This window comes from Python bivittatus, unplaced genomic scaffold, assembly GCF_059951505.1.
Source record: "Python bivittatus isolate LINGU-HERP-01145 unplaced genomic scaffold, Pbiv_v1 ctg000070_np1212, whole genome shotgun sequence".
NCBI classification, from domain to species: Eukaryota; Metazoa; Chordata; class Lepidosauria; order Squamata; family Pythonidae; genus Python; species Python bivittatus.
The window spans coordinates 16339604-16363954 of record NW_028277034.1 but is presented as its reverse complement, the minus strand read 5'-3'; the positions used below and the strand labels follow the sequence as shown (position 1 = coordinate 16363954).

Here is a 24351-nt window from a genome sequence, read left to right as displayed (position 1 = left end):
CTTATATGGATTTTTTGCTGAAAGAAGACAAAAAAATGAATTGATTTATGGATTTGAAGACTAAGAATGATGAGGACTAAATGAAAAGGTGAAGGGACTTGTAAAATACTTAAGGGGGAGGAGAGACAACAAGAATTTAATTATCTGTTGAAAAGAAGATCCGAAGTCATTTATATGTAACTTAACTTTGGTTTTCTTTTTATTTCTGTTTTTTTTTTCCCCTTTTCCTGATTTCTTTTGGATTGTTATTATATGAAAAAAATCAATAAATATAATTTTTAAAAATGAGTGAACACAGAAATAATGAATGGCTTAGTATATTTTGTATATTTGCTTTATTTAACTAAATGGGGTTAAATGACTTTGTGAATCAGATTTGTGATCCCTCCTTCCAAATAAAACTGTTGGAGGATAAACTCTGAATCCTGGAACTTCTCATCATTTGGGAGAGCAAGGTTAAGCACAGAGTACACAGGTGGTTTGCACATTGCATTTTGCCATTGTTTCACCATGGATTACTGATATTACCACAGTTGACTAGAAACACACTGCATACTAAGCCACAAAACTTACGATTGATAAACCATAAAGGTGGGGTAGATAGAACAGGTAAAGTCACAGATAATCAAGTCACATTTTGGCTTTCTATTTCCATTGGGGAAATATAACCAGGATTCAAAGAACAACAAAATTAGTTCTGTGAATCTACAGAAGCTTTACAATTGATTTCCTTTAAAGCAGCAGGATACCATCGTCACCTGGCAGTGCAATGTAATTACTTTGAACCTGAGGGGAATTTCAAAAATAAATTTTGTTAATATTTAAAATAAAAACTTCTACTCCTTTTTTTCCTACACTCATGATATGAGCTAAGATGCTCCAAACTTGAAAACAATATATAACTATTTGTATATATCACATATATAGACATACACATGTACATATACAAATAGAAAGGGATTACAAATAGCATCGCAATAGGCATGAATCCATGCAGCTGATTTTTCTACCTTGGGCTAAGTTTATGCAACTGATTAACTAGTTGGTGCAAAACAGCACTGTTTTACCCTCTGTGGCTATAAACACAAGTGTAGCCCCCTCTTAGACCATCACTGTGCTTAATTTCTAAAGTGGGTGTGCCCATTTTGATAGGAAAAAGGGCTTAACTATGTCAAAGGCAAGATCAATTAAACTCAATTGCTTTTAATGGGAAGGAATGGAACAAATACTGTTGCTGAAATCCACCTCTGCATAGGACTGCCACTTTAAATATATGTGACAAGGTAGCAATCTTGCATACATTTACTTAAGGTGAAATCATACTGAAATCAGGTGCTCTTGCTTTTCATTAAACATAGATTAGGTCCTTTGATCAGATGGGTTTAAGAGAAAACAAAAGACAGTTGGCAGTTCCATCCTTACTGTATTTGAATACCTTTAGTACAAAAGGCAGGATATAGAGCAGAGAACACATGTTTCAAGGGTTAGGGTTAGGGTTTTTCACAGTTTCAGATGCTACACAGAAGAAATTAAGTATTAAGCAAGCAATAACAATGGCATGCATTGGTATACATTTTATGTACACTCTTTGTTTTGCTTTTCTTCCTCTGGAAATAAGAGACTACCCAAAAAATAAAAAGTTACCAAAGAAAATATGTATCTGGCCAAGTAATAATACAAAAACACATTTTCATGCTCTGTATTGTATTATTTAAATATTGCATACAGCACAATACTGAGACTTTTTCAAAACCATAGAGAAATTATTAAGTAATTGTATCTTGCAGATCTCTTTCCACTTCTCTCCTTGGCAGTTTCTTAATATATAAAATTAGTCATCTTTAGAGATAGGAAATCTGGCTGAAACAAATAAAAAATGAAATCCTAGGAGCCTTGATGTAATTTTTCAGTCTCAGAATAAAGGTTACCAAACAGGAAATGATCATTTTTTAACAGAAAACAGAATATCTTTGTTTGCTTCAGGACAGTTGTATCAATATTGACTCCAGCTTTGCAGCTTCCTATATATTAAATATTCCAAGTTTTTCATACAGTATAGTTGGATGTACAGGTCTGCATATAAAAGAAACAAGTTTCCCCAACTTGTTGCTTTTTAAATATGTTGGATTATAATTCCTATAATCCCTAATCAGCATGTACACTGCCTCTCTTGGCCAGGAAGTGATGGGCATTGTATCCATGAGGCACCAGGCTGTGCAAGGCTGTAGCAGAATTTTTCCTTTATACAAACTTCTGCCATGTTCAGAGGATGCTGTGAGGTTTGTGTTAAAATATATTCCATTGGAGTGTCTGAGGAATTTTCTAGGTAAACATCCTCACTACACACGTAAAAGGTAGGTAGAACTGTAGCTTCACATTTTGTAGTGCAAAAAGTAACTTTTCCATCTGCTCTGGGGGATCAATATAGAGCAGCAGAAAGTAGCCATACATATCTTAATATGCTATAAGCACTAGCAGGCCTTGTGTATATTTTGGACAAATCACCTACAGTCCTGGGCACCAAGAGATAGTGCAAACATAATCAGTAATATCTAGAAATCACCAGGTTCCCTATTTCTGCTTTAAAATTTAAAGTGCTATGATTAAAAAAAGAGAATTTTTAAAACTTAAGAGTCTACTACTTAGTTCTCCCAATGAAACGTACCAAATTGGCCATGAGAGTAGAATAAGGGTATAGACCATATACTTCTATAGAAGTTGCTGCACCACAGTGCCTAGCAACCAGCCCTCACTGTTGATCATAATGTCTGGAGCTTCTTGGAATTATATTTTAGCATTTAGAGGGCCACAGTATTCTGTATCAGTACATTGTACATACCCTTTGTTGATAAGATGCAGACAACAGTCTGTTGTCTTACAAGATAGGGTTTAGATTAAAGACTTCATCTTGCATCCAACAGTATGCATGGTTGCATACTTGGCAATATATGCAAAACTGTGTTCTTGTGTCCTTACCATTATCAGGGAAGCTGCATGTGGCACGGGTTTTCATGAACTGGTACAACTAATTTAGTTTTATTTTATTAAAAAGTGTTAACTGAAAGCCTTGGTTGATCAAAGCCATAATGAGTGGTGAAAATCAATATGCAAGAGGCCAGCTGTTGATGACCTTGGATATGAAAGATTGCAACATGGAATGTAAGAGGAGTAATGTTAAAGAGTATCAATTAACAAATGAAAGGAAAGAAAGGAAAATAGATAATATTGTATGGTGAAGGATGTAATAAATCTGATTGAAAGTATTCTGATTTGATGGAATGGAGCTGATGAAAATATGAGTGGAAGTGAAGGTATAGGTTAATTATGAATGGAAGGATGTCACAAAATATGGTGTAATCTAGATTGTTGTGGATGCATATGAAAGTAGGAATTCATAGGTTGGTGATAATTCCATGTTACATTCCAATGAATGGTAATAATGAAAGAACAGGGATGAGTTCTGAGAAGAAAACGTATAATTGTTCTGAATGAATGTGATCTAGAGAGAATGTTATTCTATAGGTGATATAAATAGGGGGGAGGGGGAATGGGACCAGAAAGTATTTTAAAAAAGCAATTAGGCTATTCAGAGATCCAAGAATGAAATAGAACTGTATATATTTGTATTTACAACTTGTAAATACAATTTGTATTTGCTTAAAGAGTATCTGTTTCAACTATACAGTTTAGGAATAAGCATGCACGTACCTAGAAAATGAATTAATCTAAGAGCAGGATTAATTTGATTATGCATGAAAGACTGTGTGATGGATACAAGGAAATGTTTTTTGGCAGAATTCTTATTGAAAAGGTATAAAAGATCACAATGAAGAAACTCTAAGAACTACAGTGCAACTTTATGCTATTCATAATGTGTATTCAGACAATGTCATGTTGTTGCCCAAAAGCTTGAATGATTTGCAGTGAATGTTAAATATACTGTACGATGCAATGAGAAGCATGGATCAGAAAATTAATGTATTAAAAAAAACAAAATCGTTGCATTTAAAAAGGAAAATAGAATGGATTAATTGCAAGTTATATATAATCATGAAAAATTACAACAAGTAAATTAATTGGTGTAGTGAATGTTTATTAAAGAAGGAAAAATTGGATAGATAATGTTTAAGGCATGCAAGTACTAATAGAAAAGTAATGGGTAATATGTGATCTCTTTAAAGAAATTAATGTTTCTCAAAAATGAAGAGGAAGAGGAAGCAGCAGCAGCAGCAGCAGCAGCAGCAGCAGCAGCAGCAGCAGCAAAAATGGTTATGTGCTTCTCTCCACTTAGTTATATGGGTTTTTAACCCATAAAATTGGGCTATGTCAGGACAAACAATAAAATTGAATGAAGCAGGAATGGAGTACTTAAGAAATGTGTTTGCTAAAGCAAGAGATAAATTCAGAAATGAATGGGTAATGAATAAAAATTAGATTAATACAAAAAAATGACTACTACAATAAATAATAATAGTAACAATAACAAAAATGGCTTGCATTGATGTGTTCTTTTGGTCAGACAGAGTCACAAAGATAACAAGTCCCAAAATATGAAGAAAGAGTGAATGTATCAGGAGGAAGAATTAGATTGAGAAAGATGTGGTTGGACAAACAGAGATGAGAAGTTCAAAGAACAAAAGGCAATGTACGAATCAGTCTATGGATATGGTGGAAACTACATTGTTTGCAAGGTCAGAGAGGTATGGAGAGGTATAGTAAATTGTGTTGGTCTAAATTTGATTTACTTAGATTTCTTTTTCTTTTCTCTCCTGCTTTAATTTATTTTGCTTTCTACCTCTCACTCTTTTTCTGTCCTTTGCATAATATGGCTTACCTTGAAAAGGAATAACATGATGAGTGGGTATGTATATATCTATGCATGCATGCATATTTGCAGAGGGCTTCTTGATTGCCTGTGTCCAAACTAGAAAGTAGAATCAAGTTTACTTATGTGAGCAATTGAACCCAGTGTGGTCAACATGCATTTTTGTTTACCTTTCCCCCAATAAAGGAGCTTTTAAGATATCCTATAATCAAAAATTAAGGGAAAGGGACTGGATTCTTGGGGTGGGGGGAACAAAACAATTATGGCAGATATAACCATAAAGATTTCACAATAAAAATTTAAAAGTACTGTACTATAAATAACAAATGCAGCTGATGATGATAGATGATTCTGAACACATTTTAAGAAATCATTATCAAGAAAACTTTTGAAATGTTCTTAGTAAGGTTCTTAGTAAGATAGTTGGCAGGCTGGAGCTCCAGAGACTTTTTGGGTTCTGTGAGATGCTGGCAACTTTGTAGCTACAATCTTGAATAGTTTTTCAGTTTCATGTGGATGAGGCAGCTCCTGTTCACACAGCTCTAAATTCCTGTATCACTGCAGCGAGACAATGAGGAACCTTAAATAATTGAATTATTTTTCAAGCAAAAGTCATCATAAATACTATGCCAACTGTAGGTACATTTATAATAGGATAAATCGTGAAATCTGAACACTTATTATCAGTATAAGTTGCAATTACGTTACTGACTTATGATCATGAATGTGAATATCGCTAACCTAGTATCTTCTACCTCTTTAAAAATGTGAATAAAACTGCCTATTAGATTAAGTCAGTATATGTACTGAATAAATGAAATATTTCAAAATTAGTACCTTAGTGAATGGGTAGGCAAATTCCCACTCCACCTTCACCAACAGTCACAAGTTATCTGAGTTTCAGTCCATCTCAGACATGGATTCTACATCTGCATGAACTGCATGCCAGGGTCACATACAAAGTCAGTCATGCAAAGCCTTGCCTTTCCGCTAGAGGTAAAAATGGCTTGCATTTTTAAAATAAAGGCAGAAGTTTGGAACCAAGGTTGAGAAGAAAAATGGGGTACCTTTGACAACCCCATACCCCCCGGCAGCCTGAGATTTAACAGATCCTCAGGGATCTTGGGGGAGTCCAAGAAGAACTGAGACAGATGGAAATCTCCTTCAGGAAAAATACCTACTTTTGATAGGAAAGGTAAAAAACCTGTTTAGCTATGAATATTGCATACTTTTTTTTTTATATGACTCTTGGTTAAGTCTAATTTATTCTTTATGATTATTGTCTCTATGTAAGCTCAGTTCTTGGGTTTTTTATGCAAATTGGCACATCTTTAGGTCCAGTTGCTTTTGTATTAGTAGCAGATATATCATCTTGTGGTCTTATCCTGTATATGATTCTATTGAAAAAATTTTTCAGAAGCTGGCTGTAGTTTGAACAGCTTTGGGTTTATATCTCCTTTGCTACTACATGTTTTATAAGCAACTACTTAAAGCTATAAAGATTTTTTTTTTAACATTCTCTCTTTTACTGTTTTTCAAAATAAAATTTCTGATTCTATTTCGGTCCAGTGGAATCAGTCTGTCTTCCCACAGATGAAGAGGGGAAGGTGGGGGCTGGTTTTCCTAATCACATGCTTTAATGCTACAGGGCCAGGAGGTGGCACAATAGAATTTATTTTCCTTTTATCATTTCCCCCTTCAACTTGCCAGGAATGTGCGCAGGCCATGGAAGCCTGATCTTTTGCACACACTAAGGATTTTCACCATGAAATAGCACCCCATGGAAGATAGATTGTGGCAGCAGTAATTGCCAAGGTGCACACCAAGGTAGGACACAGAGCTAGAATGTTTAGGACCAGAGAGCTTCTGGGACAGAGGGGTTTAATACCTCCAGTCTTTCATCTGGCAGGCTCAGCTCTTCTGCTTCAAATACCTTGACATATCACAACTGAAAATCAGTTGTTTGCCACTTGCATACTGTATGTTCATTTGAAAGCTGAATGCAAGCTATGTTGAACAATGCTTAACAGGGCTATGCAGAGCTTTAGTTTTGATTCCAAAAAGGTTTTTTGAAGCATAAACCAGCACGAACATAGCACCTGACTGAAATTCTTTAAAGCAGCATTGATTCCTTCCATACAGTCCTAAGGAAAGATGCAGCTGCTTCATAGAGTTGTAGACAGATGCTTCATTCACACTCCTGCATGCTTCAACACACATTTTTCCAAATTAGTTACAAAGGCTGCACAGGCTACACACTTATGGCATCATCACAGAGAGATGTAGAGAGAACTGCAACTGGATCTTCTTTCATTTTTTAAGTGTAATAACTGTCATAGTCTAAAGAAAGAAACCCATTGGGCTTATGGTATTAAGGGAAATGTGTTAGCTCTTTCTCCAGTTAAAGAACTCATTGCAGTGGTTCTTTTCACAAAGATAAAACATACTGAAATAGGCTGTTTTGACCCAAAATTACATTTACAGATATATCTGTCAATGGAAGTGCTGAGTTTTAAGTATTTACAGAGACCTTGAGCTAGCTTTAATTCCTACTGAGTTAAATGAGTGATATTAAGCAGATGCTCAAACTGTCCCATGCCATAACTATGATGACATGCAAAATAGGGCCACTTAGTTCAATGAGAATTAATCCTTCACACGTGTCCTAAAAAGAACAGCTTTAAAATGCTAGTATTAGACTGAACTGTTTCTATAATTGCTTCTTTATTTTACTTAATTCTACAGATACTTTTATTTTTGAATTATTTACACCTTTAAGAAATGCATATCAATCTGTTTGATTTTAATATGCAACTTTGAAAATAATGTTCTCAATATGTTGCTCCTGGAATATATGACTAAGACTAAAACTGACGTACTTCAGTATGAAAATAAAATTTAAATAGAAGGCTTTATGGAAAACTGTACACTTTTTTCTCTGGGAATTTTTTAACACTATATATTTGGTGTTAATACCATATACTATAGTATCTGTCTATCTATCTATCTATCTATCTATCTATCTATCTATCTATCTATCTATCTATCTATCTATCTTTCTATTCATTCATCCCCAGTATAAAATACTCTTAAATAATACACTGTATAAATTGATGCAGAAATATATCAAAGCACAAACAGAAAAAAAAGAAAAGAAATTTCATGATGAAAAGCTCTAGCAGAAACAGCGTAAATCTACTTTATAACATTAGAAAGAATTCTTCTGATTTTTAAAAATAGCAACACACAACATGCAACAAAAATCAAAACAAAACAGAAAATACATGAAAATGACATTTCAGAGTTGGTAGAAAAGAAATAAATCTCTTTAAAATATGGTGCTTATCCACAAATCCATGCCAGTCATGACAGCAGCTATATTTTTTCATCAGCATGGTCATTAAATTTTTTAAAAGTGATAGGGCTGACTTGCTTCAAAGAAGTCTTTGAAATGTCTGTGTGCATTGTAGACATGGCTATCGTTTCATAGTCATCATCCCTGGTGTGGAAGTCACAGAAACGAAAGAAAACCTGTAGGTCCCGTTGAAAGTTCTTGTTGAGAAATCCATAGAAGATGGGATTCACACAGGTTGAGATCATAGCTGTAAGGTGGCAGATTAAAAACAGTAAATTATGGCTGCAGGCTGCAGGGAGAATTTCATGATTCCAGTCAAAGACCGTATTGAAGATGGTGAGTGGCAGCCAGCATATTGCAAATGCCACCACAATTGAGATCAGCATAATATTGATCCTTTTTGTTTCAGTGGATCGGTATTTATTATCCCGCATCTTATCCACCATGTTGCATCTTCTTTTTAAGCGAATATAGATCTGTGGGGAAACAAGAATTCAGTAACAACAATGTAACCCTAAGGCTGCATATCCTAGAGGTGTCATTTTGGTTAGAACAAAGCACAGGCAAGATATATGACAAAAGAAACTCTTCCTTACCTTTAAGTAGCAAATGAATATAAAGCAAAGGGGTCCCAAGTATTGTATTACCAAGAGAATAGTAGTGTACGAAAGTCTGACTGACTCCCATGGAAATGAATCCAAACATACATATTTTCCCTTGTAGTCCTCTATGGTTAGATTAGTGAAAGGTTCATCAGTTAAGACATGGTATACTAGGAAAGGCAAAGATGCGGCCACTGCTAGGGTCCAGATGGCAGCAATTCCTACGTAGGCATGTCTGTTATTAGGCCTCCAGCCCCGAGGGTTGATAATCAGCTGATGGCGTTCGATAGCAATGAGGACCAAGGAGAAAACAGAGACTGTGACAGAGACACACTGCACGAAAGGATTCAGTTTGCACATGGTTTCCCCAAAAACCCAGTGGTCCATTAGAGTATAAACAAATGTGAAAGGAAGACACATGATGGTTATTAGGAGGTCTGAAAAGGAGAGATTGACAATGAGGATGTTGGTCACGTTGTGCATTTCCTTTTGCTTCAAGATTATGATAATTAAGGCCAGATTTCCAGAAATACCAAGAAGGATCACAGCTCCATAAGCCAGGGCCAAGGTGAATACCATTGCCAAAGGCACATGACAGTCAATGTCCTGGAAATGTAAGAGTCCCGGAGCCTCATGTGAGACGTTCTGAACAGAATCATTTCCTGCGAAGGAGAGAAGTGATGTATTCATACTGGGTTTTTCTCAACCTAAGATCACACTGAGCAACAGACTAAAACTGTAATAGGCTTCTCAGAAACACATTCAAGAAGTCGATTTTTTGTCTCATTACACAAACCACATGCTGCCAGCCAAAGCGGCAACAGAAATGTTCATGCCATTGATAATCTTGAATGATCTGCAAAAGAAAAAAGAAAAAAAAAGAATGTTCACATATTTATGTTTTGAGGTTATAACAACAGAGGTATTCTATAGGCATTCACCCAGAATACTTCCTATTTTGATGACATGAATATGTCGTTATTTTCAGTTATGAAAGAGTAACAACAACAAGAACGATAGCTGGATTAACATCAAGAAAGAAGTCCAGGATTACCAGTTTTCATAACCTAAATTAATTCAATTCCCACTCTCTTCTCCCTAAAACATCTAGAGAAAAGTCTTATTGTTTGTATTGTATTTAATTATAATTCATTATGCCTAAAGTCAGAAAGTGTTACCAGACTAACATTCAGGCAAATCCTCTTGAGGAGTAGAAGTCTCCTAGGATTTTAGAAGAACAGTCTAGGTGGATCTGCAAGGATTAATCCAATCCTATAAATGTTTATTAGTAGCAAGTCTACCAAGTTCAAATGCAGCTGCTTTGCATGCAAAGATTGGTTGGGATGTTTAAAATTAACTGTTGTATATTTCTTATAATAGAAGTTGCTTTTTACTTACATATTTTATTTATTACTCTGTATTGTACTCGGGGACAAATATATCTAAAAGGCAGCTTTCCCCATACTGGTACTCCGCCAAAGTGTTCAGTCTCATCACTTCCAACAAGAGAAGCAAAGGTTTGTGTTGGATGGGAATGATGGAAGTTAGATCAACAAAACAGAAAAAGAGCAATCTAGAGGAGGGCCACCACTCTGTTGCACTGTAGGATTATGCAGCACTTGGGAATGGAAGGCAAAAAAGTACTTAAAAGTGCACAGAGGTGTGCAAGTAGCAGCTGCCAGCAACTCATTAAACTAATGAGATCCTGGGAAAAGGCATACTTCCTTTAAGGAACTGCAGATGGATGCTACATTCAGGCTTCTACACAGACACAGGCTTACACATACAAAAAGTATCTTTTTGCTTTCAGATCTAAAGCAGTGTTGCATAGGCCTACTGCTGAGTGTGGTATTTATGAATTCTTTATAGCATTTTAGTGTTTATTTAGTGAACATTTTAACTTTATCCATTTGACTTTTGGGGGGTTATTTGCAACAGGGAGCAGCTAATGCCAAGTAAAGTTTTAAATGAGTGTGAACCATAGTTTTTTGCTTTCCTTTCTGGCATTTGACATTATTGTGTGAAAGAAAACAAAAACAAAAAGAGCCCTTCTTTGTAATAGTGTAATAACTAGGTTAAAGACCATTAAATAACCATTATATAAAATATTCCTTTTGTTTGACAAAAGATATCATGTTGGAAGCAAAGAAAGAGGGAGACACAGAGAGAGAGAGAGAGAGAGAGAGAGAGAGAGAACCTCAGTTCCTAGAAAGCTGGATTACAAGTAAATGAAAACATCTGCATTTTTAATGATGATCAATTCATTTATTTACACTTCATTTTTAAATACATCTTACATATTAGGTCAGATCTGCAAAAATGATTCTGCCAAAGTGCTTTAGGCCTTGCAGGAGTACAGCACATCTTTGCTAGTCATTAAAGCTGCCTGACTTTTTTTCAGACTTCCATGGCAGTCTGAAAAAGAGGTGCCATGTCTTTAAGGAGTCAACCCTTCCTTTTTGAGGCTTGCATTGAAGCCTGAGAAAAGGCCATCATTCTACTGCATAGCGGTGGCACGACTGGACCATTTGACTTCTGGAAGACAAAGAACGGAATAATTTGTTTAGTTTAAAATCCTTCAAAGAGTTGCACCTTTTTAGGAAGTGCTTCTAAGACTGACCATCATACAATAAATCAAGAACCCGAGACGCAGAAAGTGCTTCTGGATACTGTCATAAAAGTATTTGCCCAGCACTTAACGTTTGAGGAGATGACATATGAAAGCAGATGCTGAAGGGTTGTGATTGATTGATTGATTAATTGATTGATTATGTGCCATCAAGTCATTGTCAAATCTTAGCAACCACATAGGTAGATTTTCTCCATCCTTCCCTAGCCTGGTCTTTCAGATCTTCCAACAGTGCATCCATTGCCACTGTAACTGAGTCATCCACCTTGCAATTGGTCATCCTCTTCTTCTCTTGCCTCTCAACTTTTTCAGCATTAGAGCCTTTGCTAGAGAGCTAGGACTTTGCATAATGTATCCAAAGAAGGATAATTTGTGGTCATTTGTGCCTTGAGTGAGAACTCTGGGTTGATTTGTTCGATGATCCATTAGTTTGTTTGTAGGGTTTGTTCAGGGGTTGTAACAGGATGGAAACGTAACTCCTTTAAGACAAGGGCATGAAACATTTCTGCTGTGAGAGCCACGTGTCACATACCTGCAAAACTGGTATTTTCTAGGCAAATAAACAGTAGTTAACAAATCAATATGATTATTTGGTAGAAAGCCTTCTTGTGTCTTGCTTATTCCTGTCATACAGTTACATCTGAAATCATAGTTTCTTCATTGTCCAAACTTGAGAAATAGAGAAACTTTAAACAGTGAGAGCTTTTATCTCAGAATTTCCCTGAGCAAATTAGCACTTTGGCTTTGTTCTTATGATAACACATATCCATAGAAAACTTTACCATAGCTGATTCATCTATTCTAATTGTCTGGGTTTTTCAAAGCCATGATTGTAAGCTATGTGCAGTGGATGTGGCTGGCTAGTTTGTGGCTAAGTGCAGGACAAATCAGAGGCGTGCTGAGGAAGACCACTTGGCACAGACTTCAGACTCACAGGGGGACTTAAATGTAGATAGGTGCTTTTTCTTAACTTAAAAAAAAAATTAAACTTGTGATTTGCTTTTGCTTTTTAGGGAGAACAAGTTGCCTGTTTTATGTTCATATTTATTTCATATTTTCAGGTGTGTTTGTTTTATTTATTTATTTTATAATTAGAGGCTGCACAAAATAGAACTGATCTAGGCTGCTCCAATTCACTGAGTGGGCCTGATTCAGCATTCTGTGTGAACACAGATCTTGATTCTTCTCTGCTACACCGAGATCTGTGGAAGGGAGATTGAAGCTTTTTCCTCCCACAGCTATTCCACTACTCCTCAGTTTCTCCTAGCGTTCACCTTGAGGGAGAGGTCATAATTGGGCTTGACCTTGTCTTTATAAACTTGAAAACATTAGAAGTTGGTTCTGAGAAGGATGACAATAAATTGTGTTATACAAGTTGATCAGAGATCAGCTATGTACAGTAGCCTCCAGAAGGTATGCTAAACTTCTTTTTTTCTCTCTCTCTACTGTCTGGTGGACTATATTTGGCTTGTGGGTCACTAGTTGTGCAAACCTGAGAGAACTAAATGGAACTATAATTGCATGTATGCATTGAATGGATGTTTCAATAACACCCTTGAATTCTGTAGCCTGAATTCTAATTTTTCAACCTCAATAGACACATTTCCCCCTATCTGGAGAATAACCTAAATCCTCTATGAACCTGCTTTTTAAAAACAATATATCCCTCTTTGTGTTCCTAAGTAGATTATGTATCTGAAGCTGATAATAGTTTTTTTTTCCAGACAAAAACCCTAAATGTGAACCTCAGAATATATTTATTTTCTACTTAATAATGAGGAAAAGGAAGATGAATGTGTTGATCCTGTATGGTTTATGGTGGTGGTGGTGGTGATCTACTTTCAGCATTACACTTTTTTTAACTTTGCCATTTTTTCTTCTCTTGGCAAAGCTTCAGAGACAGCCAAAGAACAAGCATGGTCTCATTAGAATTACACTGTCCCCAAGGTTCTTACAAGAAAATTGTTTTGTAGTTAATATTCCTTCTGGGGCTGCAGAAGCAGTAGGGGTGCAAACACAAATAACCTGATTTCTTTAATCTCAGTCAGAATTGACATCTAGCAGAGAAAGGGCAGCCACTGAGAATAAGGGAACAAAATAAACAGAAAGGAGAAATTAAAGAGAGAAATTGCAAATCAATATTTATCCACAGAAATCAAACAAATACATAGAAGAATCTGTGTTTATAGTAAACCTGCTGTTTATATTAAAAACAGTGACACAAAAGAATAAAACCCAAGAATCAAAGAACTCAGCACTTAACTGAGTTGCCTTTGATCCAGTTAGTCTTGGATTCTTGCTGCTCTTCTAAAGTTATTATATATTATTTTAAAGGTGAAATTGTTTTAGGGGTGATTTAGTCAGAAAGGGAGTTCATTTATATAGTGTAAGGCTTCCTACTGATTTAAAAGCAAGTAAATGTGAATGGTTTTACTCTGTAATTGTTTCAACTTTGAAAGCTATCTCACCTTTGAATTGCCAAGTTATATCCAAGAACAACAGTAAGATTTTATATCCCTGATTTTAGAGAAACAGCAAGCTGTGGTACTCCAGATGTTGCTGAAACACAGTATTCAGCATCCTTCACCATTAGCAAGCCTGGTTTGGTCTGTTAGGAATTGTTATCATCAGTATCTGGAGACAAGAGTGAAGTGACATTGCGGAAGACCATAGTACAGTATTTCAAGAAGTATAGTGACATCTTTTAATTTCTCCTTTATATTAAGAAGATTCTAGAAGTTTAGAGTTCATTCTAACTTGCTTGCTTTTCACTTCTGCTAACAGATATGTCAATTTGCATGATGAAAGTCAGGTCATGAGGTGTTGGTACTAGGTGTAGCCAATCAACCTCTTGGCACATGGTCTGGTGCAAGACAGGGATAAAAAATACCCTGGCATTGCTTGAGTTTTGGAGCTTTGACACAGACCTGACACTGGGTGAATTAGCTGTCTTGGGGTCTCTCCGCTGTTGTTCCACTGGGGCTCCCAATAGCTGAACAGAGATTTGTTATCATCTTGCTTGGTTATGTTATGCTTTTGTGTTTAATCTGCCTACTAAAGTTAGCAATAGAGCTTACAATCTCCTTACTTATCGGTGTGTTTATTGTCTCTGGATCCTGAAAAAAAATCAGTCACCTGGCACTTAGCAATACAAAGGGGTTTTACATTTTGTTTGGAAGAATGCACTAGGATCCTCAGCATATCTTATCTAAAAGTAGTGCTGCAATCTTAAGGGTTAATTTGGTTATATTGCTCAAGTAACCATCTCAAGTCAGCTAACAAGTTTCCCTTAGTTAATCATTCATTAAACCATATACCATTATTTAAATTGCAGATGGAAAGTTGTTTATTGTAAAATCATTCTTCTCATACTGTGCAAGAGATGGTATTTGTTGGAATACACATACACATGCTCTAAAAGCAAACAAAGCCTCATACCTGTTCTTTTCTGCATATGCACATATATGAATATAAACGAAACTGGCTGATCAATGGAATCAAAGTTATACAAGTAGTAGGCTAATGCTCTTATAACTGCGGGACAGGCAACGTATACTAATCCTAAACCACTTTAGGAATATGCTTAGAATTTCTGCCTTATGCTGAATTCAGTGGAAATTCAAGAAGGATGTGCTTGAAATCAGATGGCATAGATGTAGCTCAAAAACACATGCAACTATTGCTTGGGAGTGCTTATATCCTGCCACCTTTTCATCTGGTAAACCTTTCCTAAGATGCCTGCTGGCTTGAAGCTAGACAGATAGCTCTAGCAGTCATTTCAAGTACAAATCAAATACACACAGGCCTATTTTCTTTTTTTCTCCTGAGACAGTTTAATAATCACCACTAATAACTAGATGCTTATTTCCAACCAGGTGCGGGTGAGTTTCTGTACCCACTGCAGCCCAAGAAGATCACTGTCATTGGCCAAACTATCAATTAGTCCACTTAATTAAAAGTTCCAGGAAGGGAGGTGAGAAAGTGATTCAGAGCCCAATCCAGAAAGCCGTTCAAACCAAATACTGGAGAAGGGCTTAAGGCTGCAATCAGGTACATGCTTACCTAGGAATGAGTTCTGTTCTCCTTTTTGCTAAAAAGTAACAAGTACCTTTTATTATTTTCAGAATTGTAGGGTATCTGGGTAGTCCTAGCATAACCTGAAATTTGCACAAGCCTGTTCTAGCTTTCCCCAGTCTGATGCCCTTCAGATGTCCCTGATTATAATCCCCAAGCAATTTAAGGCCTTTAAGAGAAGCCAAAGGGAGAATAGCCCTCCGGCATCACTTTCTTCTTATTCTATCTTGTTTCAATGGATTTTTTGTTTCATTGTGTATTTGTCTAAGTCAATGACACAGTAAAAATGTGTAGTGGAGAAATGTAAAGCAATGAAATAACTCTTGGGGTTACATTTTAAGTGACAGAAGAAGGTAAAGCCTACAAAAAGTATCAGTCCATAATAATTTAAAACTGAACTTCTGATGAGGATACTCAATGTGGGGGGCCTGGGAATAATTCCTTACCCCCACCATTGCCATCTAGAAGAATAGCTGTCTCATGGAACTCAGTCCACCTAACTCTGCATCTCCTCTTCATCTTCTTCCATCAATCAGTTTTAAATTTCTGAGCATGCAGATCTGATTATATTAGCACCATGCCAGTCTCTCTTTTTTCCTTGAAGTATCCTCTGCCTTCCTCACTTTCATAACATCTTTCCTGAAGAGATGTGGAATGCTCAAAAGCTTGCCTACAATTTTATATATTTGTGGTTGGGTCTAATAAAGTTTATAGCCTGATGGTTGCTAATAAGTGAGACTTATTTTTAAGTGAAGTTGCCATATATTGAATTGCACAACTGCACCACACTGAGCATGACAGTCTATAACTAAATCCAGTCCAATTTCCTTGAAATAACTGTTTAGCATTGTTGGAACTGGTAATATTCGAATTGTTAGGACTGGCTCATAATGTTTTCTTCAGTATTATTTTAATCATATTATAGGACAACAGAACACCTTTCTAATAAACGTGTGGACAAAAAGATGCAAAACTATAACTCAAAATACATTTATATGGAAATAAGCCAACAAACTCAGTGTGCATAGGATATGGTCAAGTGTAGCACTGGGGTATTTGGGAAGATGAAGAAGGTGGGTGAGAGTTTCAGGTCCCTTTTTAAACCACAAAGCCTACAAAGTGCTCTGGGACAAGTGTCCATCTCCTAGTATAGCTGGCCTCGAGTTCATAGATGCATGCAATAGGAATAAGCAAACACATAATTAAAGGCAGCATGGAAACTCTGAGGGTTGTAGAATTGTCATGCTCCAAATACTGTATATTACACTTCAATTCTCATAAACCCCAGCATTTTAACTTCAACATTTTGGGGGGAACACCAGATTAGGGCACTCTCTTAAGGCTAAAAGTAGAAACTCACTGGCCTAGAGTTAGTGACATCTTGGATCTGGCTACATACTTTACATGGCAGCAATACATAAAAGATTTGCCATTTTCTTCTTCCAGTATGTTTTTGTGATTTTCCACTCTAGCCTACAGCCCTGGGATTTTTGGTGGTCTCCTAACAGAGTAGAGTTGAAGTCTGACTCTGCTTCATTTTTCCAGATCAGCCCACTTCATCTAGGTTTCCATTATTTGTTATGACGGATTCAGATTTTCTTCTATTTCTCCTCCTCCTCTTCTTTGAAGCATGCACTGTTACAGGCACAAGTTTTAATTCCCTTCCTTCCTATGCTTTCTCTTCGGGAAACCTCTTTGATACCATAGTGAATTCACAGCAATTTTACAGATACACACCCACACTCCATCTCTCTGCCCATCTGCCTCCTTCAGCCCAGTACAGAATGTTGGGCTCCTGACCTCTTTTAAACACTAAGTACAGAACGAACCAAGACACAACCAAAATTTCAGAGCCTGTGGATGATTCCTCTGGATTAAGATACCGTAGGAGGGATCCTTCCCCTTTCTCTAGCGAAGAGAGGGGCAGAGTAACCAGGTTTCTTCAGACAGGCTATCACGGACAGGAGGGGCTGGGTTCCACTTTTTGTCAACAGAGAAAACCAGTGTCTAACTTGGCTCCTGAAGCAGAAGAGCATCCTTCAGTTGTTTTAGATTCCAATTTCCATCACCAGTCAGAGACTGTGGGAGTGAAAACAGAGAACATCTGGATGGCTCCTGATTTTTTACCCTGGCCTCAGGATCAAAGAAACTGCTGTCCCTATTCTTCCAGAGACCAAAGATGTGCAGGATACTTAGGGATTTTCCATCTCCGGCGCATTATTTCCGTGGTTTACATTCTTCCATCCAGGCGGACAAAGCTGAGCAGTGGTAACTCTCTCGCTCAAGCTGCTTTCTTCGGATCGGCTCCTCGGCACCAGAGACGCGCTCACTTTGCAGCGTGTTGCCTGCTTGTAGGGAATCGCCTGCCTGGGAACTGCAGGTTTCCAGAACTCTGAGCGGGCGCGGTGCTTTGGATGGGAGAGAGGTAAATTGCCAGGAGCTACCAAAGCCTCCCCCACCCTTTATCTCTTCCAGGCTTACAGATCTCACCTCCCTCCTAACACCTTCCTTTACCCAAAGATCTCTTCCGAAGTTTGGAGGCTGGAGAAGCGTTCAAAAGCTGTGAACCGCAGCGGCAGGGGCTGGCTAAAACGGGCTAGAAAACTCTGGGCAGTTCACATCATCATCACCCCCACCCCAACGTATTAATTACCCAACGGTATGCGTGCAACATGGACCAACACATAGTTTAGGGCGCGCAATTAGTTGTCTTCAGTCAGCATGGGAAGAATGGAATGGAATGGAATGAGGTCCTAACGCTGTAATGTCAGGACAGAAGGAAAAGGAGAAACGCGTAGAACAGTCATAAAAAGGAGCCTTACCCGACTTTTCTGCCCCTTCTCCGGTTTTTGAAAGCATCCGGGAGGCTGGAGCAAACGGATAGCTGACCTGGCGAAGGCAGATCAGGACAGACTGCCTGGCATTCGCCTGCTGCCGATCCTGAATCTTAGCGAGGAGACGGGGAGGCGTCCCCCTTAAAGCTGAAGTCCACCTTCTTACCCAGCTGTCAGATGATAAGCGGTGAGGGAGGTGAAGAGCCCAGCGCACGCGTATCACCTGTAGGCTCCCCATTTGAAGTGGGTTGTCTAATCATGCTGAAATAAATGTCATAAAGTGTTGGAACTACAGTAGGCGGAGGGGAAAGGATGCGCTCTCGGGAGCGGTTGTCGGTTTACGAACGCTTGTGAGGCTGGGCGTCGTGGTTTGGGAGTGAGCGCCATCTTGTGGCCAAACCCATCATTCCTAAACCAATCTCGGAGTGTAATAAAAAAGTGTAATAAATAATAAATAAATAAACCAATCTCGGAGTGTAATAACTACAGCAGGTGGGGAGACAGGAGGCTGGGGTATAGTTTGTCAGACTGATAGAAACGGTGGAGTTCCTCTACATGTTGTGACACTCCAGATGTTGCTTGCCTAGAGTCCTCAACATCCTTCACGCTTGGCCATGCTGGCTGGAAAATTGGAACTTCAACAGTACATGGAGGGCCACCAAGTAACCCACCTGTTAATTAAGATCAGGTTTCTGATCCAGTTCCAAGTGTAAATAGTTTGGTTTGTTTCCATGTTTCTTTCTTAATAAGAAAACTCAGTAGATGTGGAAAACAAAATGTTTTCTATTTTTCAAAAGCCTGTTACACAAACGGAATGACAATAAGACAGAGTGGGGAATGTTGGGGTTGTGAAATGTTAGTACAAAAACCATGAGGAGAAGAGAGGATTCGTCCCTACCTCATGGAGAGCCATGAGGAGAAGAGAAGGAAAATGAGAAAAAACAGGAAAAAAGGCGGGATCCAAGCCCCTCCAACACAAAGCAGCAAAGCTAGGCCGCAGCAAAGCTGCTCCTCCCGTTGTGCTCGTGTGAGACAGGCTTGGTTGAAACCCCATATTTTCCAGCAGGGAAAATCCCATATTCCTGCCTTCTCTTAATGTCCTCCAGATGTGCCAGTGGATAACCTTGTCTAGGCTGAGAAGGTAAGCAACATTGGGTCTATTGAGTGGAATGGAAGACTGTCAGGAAACATTGGCAGTCTACCAGGATAAAGACTGGCAAAACATCCCAGAAAACAGCAATGGTAAGAAAACTGCATGGATGCACCTGTGTAGTCCCCAGAAATCAAATGTGTGTGCGTATATACGTATATATGTATTTTAATATATGTATGTATAAATTTTAAGAGAGCCTCAGAGACAGTCCAAAACACAGTGGCAGGGTGTAAGATGCAGGCAGGAACAGAATACATTGAACAGCACAACCAAATAGCTGGCATTATGTACAGGAACATCTGTACAGGTATGGGCTAGACGCTCCCAAGACCAGATGAGAGATTTCACAAAAGGTCATGGAGAATAACAGGGCTAAGATCCTGTGGGACTTCCAGAACCAGAAGGACAGGCAGGTACTGGCCAATCAACCAGACAAGAACCAGAAGACAGTGGTGGTGATAGATGTAGCGATGCCAAGTGACAGCAACATCAGGAACAAGGAGCATAAGAAGCTGGAGAAGTACCAGGGCCTAAAGCAGGAAATAGAGAGGATGTGGGTAGTAAAGGCCAAAGTGGTCCCAGTGGTGATAGGAGCACTTGGGGCCATGACTCCTAAGCTGGGAGACTGGCTCCAACAGATGCCAGGAACAACCTCAGAGCTCTCTGTCCAGAAAAGCGCAGTGCTAGGAATAGCTAAGATACTGAGCAGAACCCTCAAACTCCCAGGCCTCTGGTAGAGGACTTGAAATTGAGGAATACGCAAACTACCCATAGAGGTGAGAGGGGAATTTATTTATCTATTTATTTATTTAATGGTTAGCTTAGAAACATCAGTCCAATCCACCAATCATGGACTATCCCAGTAGCCATATGCTAGCCACATTAAACTACAGTAGTGATACAGTAGTGAACTACAGGGATATACTCCCAATATATACATTCCTTATCACTACTGCAGCCCAGGTAATGCTGCAGCTTCCCCAGTCCACCCATTTAGATTATGGAGATACGGCTAATATGATCATTTTCATGTATTTAATGATTTCTCTCTCCTGTCATGTTAACAATTACATTTAGCTGCATTTTTAAAACAGTTTCTGAAGCCATCTTGGACAGAGTGCTTTCACTCTATGGTATCTGAGCAGCAGAAGTAGGGAGTACTGCTTAGGGCTACCACATCTGGCCTGCAAAAATCCAGATGATGCCAGAGGCACGCAAAACTCTCTTGGATGCCATCTAGTGGCTATCTGGCATCTTGCAGGTGAGATAGCATATCCTCCCCCACCCCACCTCCTCTTGGGGTCCTAACCTGAGGCCATCTGAACCCAAATCAGACCAGAGTGGAGAAAGAGCCCCTTGAAACAAAGAAGCAGCATTGCTATTGATTAGCATCCAGGCTGAAATAGATCTTGACTGGGAAAGGTACACCTGCCTGAGACAATGGCTCATCAATGAGTAGGATATCAGGTGCAGCCACCTTTATGGCAGTGGTTCTATATTTGACACTTTCACCTGCTGCTTAACTGCCTAGCATGGAGCTTGTATGCATGGCTGATCCAACCTGGAGCAAGTGAGTGAACTGGCATATTATAGAAAAGAACAGTTAGCTTGAGTGGAGACAGGGAGACAACATTTGGACTGGGTGCCCCTCTTGGGACAGAATGGAAAGGGGTGCTCCACCATCTATTGGTGGAGATGCAGTCTGTCAAGTGCAAGAGGAGATGAGACGAGAGAGAAGCAACTATAGTTAGCAGCCAGATTACGTAATCCAGTTCTTTTCCAGCTTGCTCCTGTCCGTCTGGACTTCAAATCCCACAGAACGTATGTGAAATTGAAGACAAGATACTGACATAACTTTGTTGGTTAAGAAGAACCCTTCCTTAAGAATTTTTTTACTGAAAGATTAAAAAGAAAAGAAAACAATTTGCTATTCAAATGAGGGAGAATGGTAGGGAGAAAATGCCAAAACAGGTATCAGCACAGCACTAGTTTAGAGGTTAAGCAAAAAGAACAGCAGACCTTTAATGCTTACGGAAATGATTGTGTGAACAAAAAGAATGGGCTTACTTAGATTAATAGTAGGAGCAATGTAGGACTTGTTTGAAATGTTTTGTTCTAGCTTTCGTTCAAAAGCTAGATACTAATACCTCCAAAAAGCAAAAGAGAATTTGCATATTGAAGATAATTCCTTCAAAGGCAAGAAAGCACTTTTAGCTGTTATGGTGGGCTGCCAAGAGCTATTCTGTCAAATTTAATTACCAGATTAACAGTGTGCATAATTATCAATTCTACTCACAACAAAGTCATGCTAGACCAATATATGCCACAGTGTTGGTGAGAAGACTGATGAACAGTAATGGGGGAAGAAAAGAAATCCAATGTCAATTTGATTGCAGTAATAATTCTGAAGTGGTAAATGGAGAACATTATAAGATGCTTGTGCTTTGGCCTGAATAAGAAATAGTTTCCATACAGCTTCCCTTATCTAAATACTTACCTAGGCATGACTACTTTGTTCAACACTCTCTTATCTGTGAAATTATTATGAAAGTTCTAATGATCCCTTTGGATCTGAGAAATCCATAAGGGGACCTGGCGTGCTGGCCAAATATCTGACATTGCTCATTTTCTCTAGGTTAAGGAAAGATTTTGGGCATGGCATAACAACTTACCGTCTGCTTTCTTACCAGGTAGATACTCCCCACCACCACCATCACTTTACTTGAGTGGTTCAGAAGAATGCAGTTCAGGAGAAATCAAAAATATCACTCCTCAACTGTTGTACTGTAATTTTTATGGGGATCTAAGGACTAAGGAAATGAATATTTCACCTATCTCACAACAACATCTTGCACAGATAGATCTTTCGTATACAAAGTTTTCACTTTCTGATTCCAATGACAATATGACCAATGTTGTGGTCAAATTACTTGGTCTTGGCTCTAGTGGGTGATGAAAAACACTTTCACCTCTAGATATTTTTCACTTACAAGCTTATAGCCTGTATAAACTTTCATCCAAAAGTTCTCTAAGGATTCATTTTTAATTGTTTCAGTGTTATCATGTGAGTAAACATCTGTAACATCTATTTTCATTAAAGAATAGAGTACATGTGTGGCTAGTAAATTTAAATGGCTCTAAATCTATTGAACACACATTTCTTGGATCCGGAGGTACTTTCAAGGTGTTCAGGGAACACTGGTATTCTGTGGAACACAATTTAACATTGCTCTTCTGCTTGTTTGATGACTCTAAAAATCTACCCTTTGAAGTCAGAGAGTAATCCTTCTTGGGATTTATGGGACATACTAGGGGATTCAAGATGGAAAGAGTAGTGACTGATTTCACATTTTCCTGCAAGCTATCGCAATCAGTTTCTACATGAAAAGTTAATTAATCCAATGTTTTTGGAGATGAATAATGGGGCAGAAGCAACTGCTCTTGGCAGTAGCTCTGAAGAGTTATTTTTGATTTTGTGTGAATTTATGATAAATAGTTTTGGGGCAGGCCTAGTTAGTCCGGCAGCAGCTTTATATGAAGATAATTTCTTTAAGAATCATAGAAATGTATGAAGTAAAGCATGTAAAAATTAAAATGAATATATAGTCTGCCTGAGAATGCTAATTTGGTGTAGTAGTTAAGGCACCAGGCTAGAAACCAGGAGACTGTGAGTTCTAGTCCCACCTTACATACAAACCTAGCTGCGTGACCTGGGGAATTAGTTCAGGTGATCACCAGGAGCCAACACTGACTTGAAGGCACATAGTCTGCCTAGGGACTTTAAAAAAATGAATGTTGAATGAGGTGGTCATTCTTTTAAAAAAGATTCACCATTTTTCAAACATATCATTGTCTTTCTTTTTGTGTTAACTAGAGCCACAGGGAAAATATTAGGTTAAATATATATTTTATATAGTTGTGGTTATTGATTTTAGAAACCCACTGTAAATGAATAAATTAATCTTGTAGAAGTACAGTACATCTATATTGGCAGTATATTGATTTACCCAACTCAGTATTGTTGTCAACACTGACAGCTGTTTGGAGGTTTAGCAAGAAATCTTTCCCAGCCCTATTGGTAGCCTTGCAGCATCCTTAAGAGAGCCAAAGAACTTCCTTGCAGATAAAGCTGAAACCACTGCACGGGCCAGCAGAATAAGGCTGCAGCCATGAATGTGTCGCTTTGAAGAAGACATATTCCTATCCTAGCTGCAAGCTAAAAGAGTCCATGAACTCACTGAAGCAGGAAGAGGACAGGCCATGCTGAACATATGAACATAAAAAGAGCCCTGCTGAATCAGAACAAAGGACCACCTGGTCCAACATTCTGCTGTCAACAGTATGGCAGTGGGAAGTCCACAAGGCCACAAACACTTTCTGCCATTCATGTTTTCTATCATTTTGTACTGAGAGGTATTCTGTCTCTGATCCTGGAGGTAATATATGGTCCTAATTTCATGATCTTCCCTTTTAAAATCATCAAAATGAGTGATCATCTTCATATCTTGTAGACGCAGAGCCCAAAGGTTAATTATGCATTGTATGCTATAATAACCACCTAGAGTTCTTGAATGCCAAAATAAATACCATGAATAACATAAACAAAGCTTCCTTTTCAGTTTCACTGGGTGTCCCAAGTTCTAATAGTATGCAAGAGGAAGAAAAATATTTCCATATCCCAATGAGTCATTTTTTTACCACTCTGTCATGTACACATAAACATAACACACTTCCTGAACAAAAGAGTTAGAACCCATGGGGGAAAAAATGGCTCGGGTTTAAAAATGTAGGGTGACTCACATTTTATTTAGTTTGTTTGTTATGGTATTTCTATGTCACTCTATAATGGCACCTAACCACTGGAATTCAGTTTTGAAAT

At 38.2% G+C, this 24351-nt stretch overlaps 2 protein-coding genes across 2 annotated transcripts in view; one reads left to right on the top strand and one right to left on the bottom strand.

The window, feature by feature from the left end:
* Positions 1-24351, top strand: part of TMA16 (translation machinery associated 16 homolog) — a 120119-nt gene that overhangs the window by 58152 nt on the left and 37616 nt on the right. The window contains exon 2 of the mRNA XM_088132700.1: positions 4524-4700. Coding sequence (XP_087988826.1) covers positions 4644-4700 — 57 coding nt within the window. The 5' untranslated portion in view covers positions 4524-4643. The remainder of the gene's footprint in view (positions 1-4523; positions 4701-24351) is intronic.
* NPY1R (neuropeptide Y receptor Y1) lies at positions 7945-18584 on the bottom strand. Its single transcript, XM_007425743.3, has 3 exons — positions 18308-18584; positions 8777-9638; positions 7945-8656 (listed from the first exon to the last, which is right to left on the bottom strand). Exons 2-3 carry the CDS (start codon positions 9470-9472, stop codon positions 8201-8203), a joined length of 1152 nt encoding a protein of 383 aa, XP_007425805.1. The 5' UTR covers positions 9473-9638; positions 18308-18584; the 3' UTR covers positions 7945-8200.

Bases quoted from the DNA above. Each gene is read 5' to 3' on its own strand.
- NPY1R (XM_007425743.3), bottom strand. From the start codon at position 9,472: ATGAATACATCACTTCTCTCCTTCGCAGGAAATGATTCTGTTCAGAAC. The intron at 8,657-8,776 runs GTAAGGAAGAGT...GTTTCCCCACAG, and splicing joins TATTCATTTGCTACTTAAAG to ATCTATATTCGCTTAAAAAG.